We start from the raw sequence: 7,434 nt of genomic DNA on the forward strand, positions 1-7,434 counted from the left end.
GTTCTAAATGGAGAAGAGTGAAAATACAACCGGAACATGTGGAGAAACATCCTCCATAGAGTGCCAGTTCCTGTGGAGCGTTTTATCTTATTTTTATCTCTTTATATGCCATCTAGTTAATCTCTATTTAAGTCTAAAGATAATTAATTCTTGGTGATTATGTTTATCTGTTCTTCCCTTTCATGCTTTCCTTCCAGCTGAGAAAAAATAAAACAAAAACAAAAGATTGAATTTTGTGGAATTTCCCCGTGTTGTGGCTGAATTACGGAATTAAAATCCTGTCGCAAGTAGGCTCCTGAGCCTTAGTCTTCCATTGGTATGGGAAGAGAACCCACTATTAGTTGGATTTCTTTTTTTCTTGCACTTCATTCCTTTCACCAATAATAGCTGATAATTCCCCAAACTAAAATATATGGTTCTGTTGATTTCACAGTATTTCTCCGAGTCTTGAGTGTGGCACTGTGCTTTGTCTTCCTTTGATGAGTTATGATACTATATTTTTGATACATTTTTTCCTGGTTACATCTTTAAGTGTGAGGGGAGAAAAACATGAGACCTAGGTCAACATTGCCATCTTACCATAGAAGTCTCTTTAAATTGATTTTAAAAATTACATTCTTGGCAAAAATCTTCATGTGGTAATTTTGAAGTCAATTTGTATCAGAAAAATGCTAAAAATCCTAGAGTATGTCAGATATCTGGAAGCTGCATTAATTAAGTCATTAAAGTATAATGACTAAATAATTAATGAAAAGCCTGAGGGATTATGAAGGCTTAAATCAAACTCTACATTTTCTTAACAAAATATTGTCATAGGCACTTTGAAAGTTTTACTATGCAAACTATATATATATATAAACTATAGAGATTTTAAAAGTTTTATTATATAAACTATACAAATATATAAATTCTATGTAAATTGGTGATTTTGTAAAAGATTGTTTACTGCATTACAAAACATTTAAATCCGCTGATCAAACCTTAGTTTTTGAGCAGTTACTTGCTATTTTCATTTTCATAACACCAATAGTATATGAGAGTGTATTTGTTTTAACTGAGGAGAAGAAAATTAGTCATCATCTCCTGATAATTTCAATGACTGACCAAGTCATAATGTTTGGTGTATATGAACACTATGCTTTCAAGGTGGGGATTCAGTAAGTTTTATTTATTTGCTTGTTTAGTTTTATATAAATGACTCCCCTAAAGAGATTTGGAATAATCATACAGTATAAATATAAACGATAAATAAGCACAGTACATTGACATTTAGGTTAAGCCACAAGCTGGTAATTAATGAAATTTACACAAGATAGATAGATGTCACTTTCAAGAACCAGGGCAGGATAATGGAGGCACTGAGTTCTGCACATCTCAGCGACTTTTCCACCAGTTCCCTCCCCTCCTCTCCTTTCCTCCTTAAAGAAGCACTTAAATATTTATACTAAGTCATGTCTGATGGGGGAACATGAGAAGGATGAATAAGACACTGCAACCGCACAAACAGGTCTTCCAGGTTTCTCCAGAGAGCAGGTGGATAAATATAAATGGAAACAGTCTGGCCTTCCCCACCCTAGTGATGTGGACACACTTACCTTTACTGACACTCTTTGCTTTTTCACAAGGAGGCAAGTTACTATCTGGTTCCCTTGATTTCAGTAAGAAGACATTCTTTTATTATCTTTTTTTATAAGGTTGGTCTCCCAGTAATGATTTTTCTCAAAATGTCTTTATTTTGCCATCAAAGCTGAAAATTCCCTTTTACGTGGCATGTAATTGTTTCTTCTGTTGCTTTTGATGTTTTCTCTCTGTTGCTTCACTCTGATGTGTCTACATGTGAATCTTCATCCTACTTGGAGTTGGCTGAGCTAATTAGATATGTAGGTCTATGTATTTTATCCAATGCGGGAATCTCTAAGTCCTGAGAGGAGAAGCGGAGGTGCTGACAGGCCTGATGGGAAGGAAGAATCTTAGGATCTGCTTAAGAACACTCAGGAGCAGGTGTTTGTAATTGGAGCTAATAACTAGATCCATGAGTTCAAGAAGTATTCAATACACAGAGGCTGAAAAGGCCAAAAGGAAACAGTGGAACCACAATAAGAACCCAGAAACTAGATCAAAATCCACTTCGTGGAAACCAAGCAGAGTCCAGAAGACAGCAAACCCTCTCTTAGGCTACATTACTGTCCCAGTGGAGTCACTCCACACCTGTACTCGGAGAAGGAAACAGTCCAGACTTAATATTTTACACTAGAAAGATAGAGTTATCCTAAAGCAAGTAAAATAGATATGGATAGACATAGATATTTCATATAAAGGAAGCATATATGATAATATGCAATAGTCATCATTGAAAGTGACAATTTTAAAGAGAAAATACAAGCTTAGGGTGTAAGAAGAGCTTATGAGCAAGGATAAATCAGTCACTAGGAAATAAATAAGCTATGTTTTCTTTGCGTATCTGAATACTAATATGTAACTACTTACATCTTTGTCATAGATATACAAGTATTAGTGAAGTAATCTCTAAATATTTACTGAGGAATAGAATAAAAGGGAAAAACCTAACAGAAACTCTTAACGGAGCTTATGAACTGAAAGTTTCAGTATTTAAATAAACAAATTCTCCCGAAAACAATTTATAAAGATCTAAATTTCAGTAAAATGGCTTTAAATTTAACCTGAAAAATGAACAATTCATCTGTTAAGAATATCTTGAAAAGCATGTAGAGAAAGGAAAGAGTATTTGAAAATGAATTCTATTTTATATTAACATTTGAACATAGTTTGTAAATAAATTGAAATATGATTTAAAACATAACGAGATTTAAAAATACATTATATGTTGCTATATAATTTATATATATTCAGTTGTGTCCGACTCTTTGTGACCCCATGATCTGTGGCCTACCAGGCTCCTCTGTCCATGGGATTCTCCAGGCAAGAATATTGGAGTGGGTTGCCATGCCCTCCTCCAGGAGATCTTCTCGACCCAGGAATCGAACTTGCGTCTTTTAAGTCCCCTGCATTTGCAGGTGGGTTCTTTACCATTAGCGCCACCTGGGAAGCCCTATCATAAATTGAGCAGTGTGTATTTACTTTGAAAGTAAGAAGATACCAGTACTTCTCTGGCAGTCCAGTCGTTAGGACTCTGTGCTGACAATGCAGAGTATGCAGATTTGATACCTGGTCAGGGAAATAAGATCCCACATGCCAAACAATATGAGAGAAAAAAAAAAGTAGGCACCAAACCAGAGAAACTTTAAAATAAAAATAAAACAGTATATTACACAATAAAAGTTATCATAAGGTATAAGAGAAAGCTGTTTACTGTTTTTTATTCTTCTTGTTTTGTTATGAGGCTACCTTAGGAAAAGATGGCTTCAAGAAACATTCCTATTTATGTGTTATATACATAAGTGTAAAATACAATCTTCTATATAGAATGAGCTAGGGTTTCTATAATATACCTATCTTGAACTCGGCCATGAAATGTAGTGAAGTATCCGTTTTTAAAATGTAGTGAAGCATTCATTTTTAAAAATTTTACCTGATCATTATTTAACATTCATTCACTAAATGAATTAGACTCTTCCATACTATATGGAAAATAGTATTTCAACCATATTGGTTTTTTATTAGCATTTTATACACTATTATATTTCCACATGAATGTCTTTACAGAATGCTGAATTATAGACATTTTTTGGTGTGTTTTAAGAAAGAAACAGAAATGAACACATTTGCCTCTATTTTTTGCTTTCTAAAGTGAAATTATTTAATAAATTCATCTAATTTTTGAGAAATAAATGTATCTATAAATATGCACACATATATATCACATACATACACACATGCATGTTATATATTCATTCATAACTACATATATACATAGACTGAGAGGCAGATGTATCTGTAGATGAAGTCAGAGAATTTTATAGAAGGTATTTAGAGAGAAAATTTTTTATGAGACTAGAAAGAAAGAGTAGATTTTTTTTCTCCTCAGGTTAATAAATTTGTTTCCTATATGGAATCAAACATTTTTTAATATTGATTTAATTTCTTTTCTTCATGCAAAGTGATTTAAGTATTCCTTTAATTGTATTGTTATTGGGATACATCTTAAAAGCTTATTTCAAAAAGTCAACTAGTATAGGGATGACTAATAACTGAAAACAGTTCTAATTTAAGATGTTCTGAAGAAATATAATTTAATCCTCCAAGAATAGGTTCAAGAAAAGTACTTGACTCCTAGCGACCCCATGGACTGCAGCCTACCAGACTCCTCCGTCCATAGGATTTTCCAGGCAAGAGTACTGGAGTGGGGTGTCATTGCCTTCTCCGACATTTATCATTATGTTTCTTAACTTGCTTAACAGATTATATTGTCTCTCCAGACTATGTAGTTTTGAAGGCCATCTTGAATAAATCTGCAGATCCCACCAGTCTGTGGGGAAGCAGTTTTATTTGAGATCCACAGAAGAAGAATGCTGTCAAATGAATAATGTATTTCTAAATTAGAAATCCAGACTTTGACCTCATTAAATTAATGACCTCATGTATACTTCCTAGTTCTTCCATCAGAAAGACAACTTTGAAAATAGAGGAATTTTGATAATGATGAGCAAAATACAGAATTTATTTTCCAGAGGAAAACAACAATAGCCTTCAAATTGGAAATTCCAGTCCCTATTTGGATATAGGATAAAGTGGCTTCTGGCTGCAGATGATCTCTTTCCATCAGACAATCACTGAAGCTGATTTTCTTTCCCTCAATTGTCTCAACATTCTTTGGTGTTTTTGTTCATGGAGATATTGGTTAATGATGAGACGAGCCCTTCCCAGGGTGAGGAGATGAAAACACTTAGAAAGTATGGTGGCCATGCCAGTAATGTTGAGATTCTGGAGACACTGGGAATGCAGTAGTCAACACTCTTCTTCTATGTCATAGCCAAAATGGTGGTCTCAGGAAGGGATTATTAGACCCTGACTATATTGCCAACAAAAGTAGCCCTTTCCTTCTATTTCCTCCCCTAGATTCTCTTCCCTCTCCTCCTCCTTTCTCTTTCCCTTGCTCCTCTTTCCCTTCATTTTTCTTCCCTTAGCTGATATATATAGCCCTTTCATATGCTGTGGGATTTAGTATCCTTAGAACCTAAAAGGATCCTTATGACACAGTCTCGTATCTGCTTGGTTTTCACTCCATAGACGATAGGGTTCATAGTGGGAGGCAAGAGCAAATAAATATTGGCCACAATGATGTGGCATGATGGAGGAATCCTGTGACCCCCAAAGCGGTGAGAAAAGAAACAAAACAAGGCTGGACTGTAGGAGAAAACTATAGCACAGATGTGGGCAGTGCAGGTACTGAAGGCCTTCCACCGAGCTTCTGCTGAGGAGAGGCTGACCACCGCCCAGAGGATCATTGTGTAGGAGACTGAGATGCACAAGATGTCAAAACCCCCAATCAGGAGGGCAACCATCAGACCATAGATGACATTGATCTTGATATTTCCACAAGATAACTTGGCTACAGCCATGTGGTCACAGTAGGTATGGTGTATTATATTGCCTCTGCAATAGGGTAGTCTTTTGATGATGAAAGTCAAAGGAATGACAAGCAACACACCTCTCAGGAAAGTGATGAGCCCTGCCTTTGCAATAATAGGATTGGTGAGGATAGTTGAGTAACGCAGAGGGTAGCAGATGGCCACATAGCGGTCTAAGGCCATAAGCATAAGCACCCCAGACTCCATCCCTGTGAAGGCATAGATGAAGAACATCTGGACCAGGCGTTCATCAAAGCTGATTTCCTTCAGGTGGAACCAGAAGATGCAGAGGGCTTTAGGAATTGTAGTAGTGCACATGACAAGGTCAGTTAGAGAAAGCATGGCCAAAAAGTAATACATGGACCTGTGCAAGGAATCCTCATATCGAATGAGGTAGAGGAGTCCACAATTACCAACCACAGCCACAACATACATTGTGCAGAATGGCAAAGAAATCCAGAAATGCCTGTCCTCCAGTCCTGGGATTCCAGTAAGAATGAATGAAGCTGGTGTCAAGTCTGTTTGGTTCAGAATTATCATGATCAAGTTGGTATAATCATTAAACAGCTAGTAGGATTTTCGTGGGTTTCTTTGTTTTCTGTTTTCCATCCTTCAGGGTTAGAGGTGGAAAAGGAGAAAAATCTTAGTTGTACTCTCTCTTTCACTCTCGACTTCTTTCAGCGAAATGTGCATTTTAATATCAAATGATCAAATTCTTAAATGCAGTAGAATACTTAAATAAGTTCACTTTAACTTTTCACTTTCATGCATTGGAGAAGGAAATGGCAGCCCACTCCAGTGTTCTTGCCTTGAGAATCCCAGGGACGGGGGAGCCTGGTGGGCTGCCGTCTATGGGGTGGCACAGAGTCAGATACGACTGAAGAGACTTAGCAGCAGCAGCAGCAGCAATGATAAATGTTATTTTATAAGCACAGGATAAAAGAGGGGAAAAGTACTTATTTACAGTCTTATTTCCATCTGAGAATGAAGTCTACATTCACTTTAAATTTTTCACAAATTAATAATTAGAGGAGAGACAAAATAAAATAGTAATTTACATTAATATTACAGAAGTAATATAAATTAAATAGAATAAAGAGAAATTCAATTTTTACTCTGATCCCTCTATAACCAACTAACAAGAAAACACATTTCTTACTTTGATTCAATTTATGTGAACTCATTACATTTTAATTTTGCCCAGTTTTCCCCTACTACTTCCATTTTAAAATTATACCAAAAAACCACCCCAAGTCCTAAAATAGAATCTTTTCCACTTTTAAGAATAAGACTTCTGTAATGAATTGTCAACATTCACTTTTTCCTCTTTCTCAAAACAAAGCCAGCTTAGGTATTTTCTTTCCTACCCATCACCTGGAATTACTTTAGTGACTTCACCATTGCCTTCTAGCTTGAATTGAATAGGTTATTCTCCATTCTCATCCAATATTACCTCTCAGAAATATTGAACATAATTCATTCATTCCCGATGCCTACAAATACATTTTTTTACTTCAGAAACATTAAAAATTTATTGTTTTCTTCAACTTTCACAATCACCAGTAAACAGAGTAGCTTTGGATATTTTGGCCTTGCTCTTTTTTCTTATGGGTTTTTTTGTTTGTTTGTTTGTTTGTTTAATGTGGACCATTTTAAAGTCTTCACTGAATGTGTTACACTATTTATTTATCTTTTATTCTTTTTTTTTTTCCCTTGTCTCCAATGTATGTGGAATCATAGTTTCCTGATTAGGGATCGAATCTGCACCGCCCCCCCACCCCCCTCCATGTTGGAAGGTAAAGTCTTAACCACTGGCTGTCAGAGAAGTCCCTCTTTGCCTTGTTTTTGATGTTAATAAGCTTAAGTCTGAAATTCCTTGTTAAGT

The 7,434-nt window shown here is 35.7% G+C and overlaps 1 protein-coding gene across 1 annotated transcript; it reads right to left on the minus strand.

Annotated features, from left to right (window-relative positions):
* Positions 1-5,123: 5,123 nt before the first annotated feature.
* On the minus strand, positions 5,124-6,089 carry LOC102276367 (olfactory receptor 52N4). The gene has a single exon (XM_005896270.3). The coding sequence runs from the start codon at positions 6,087-6,089 to the stop codon at positions 5,124-5,126; it is 966 nt and encodes a 321-aa protein (XP_005896332.2).
* Between the last annotated feature and the right edge of the window lie 1,345 nt (positions 6,090-7,434).

Source organism: Bos mutus, chromosome 24 (genome assembly GCF_027580195.1).
Source record: "Bos mutus isolate GX-2022 chromosome 24, NWIPB_WYAK_1.1, whole genome shotgun sequence".
Classification (NCBI taxonomy): Eukaryota; Metazoa; Chordata; class Mammalia; order Artiodactyla; family Bovidae; genus Bos; species Bos mutus.

Bases quoted from the DNA above. Each gene is read 5' to 3' on its own strand.
- LOC102276367 (XM_005896270.3), bottom strand. From the start codon at position 6,089: ATGATAATTCTGAACCAAACAGACTTGACACCAGCTTCATTCATTCTT.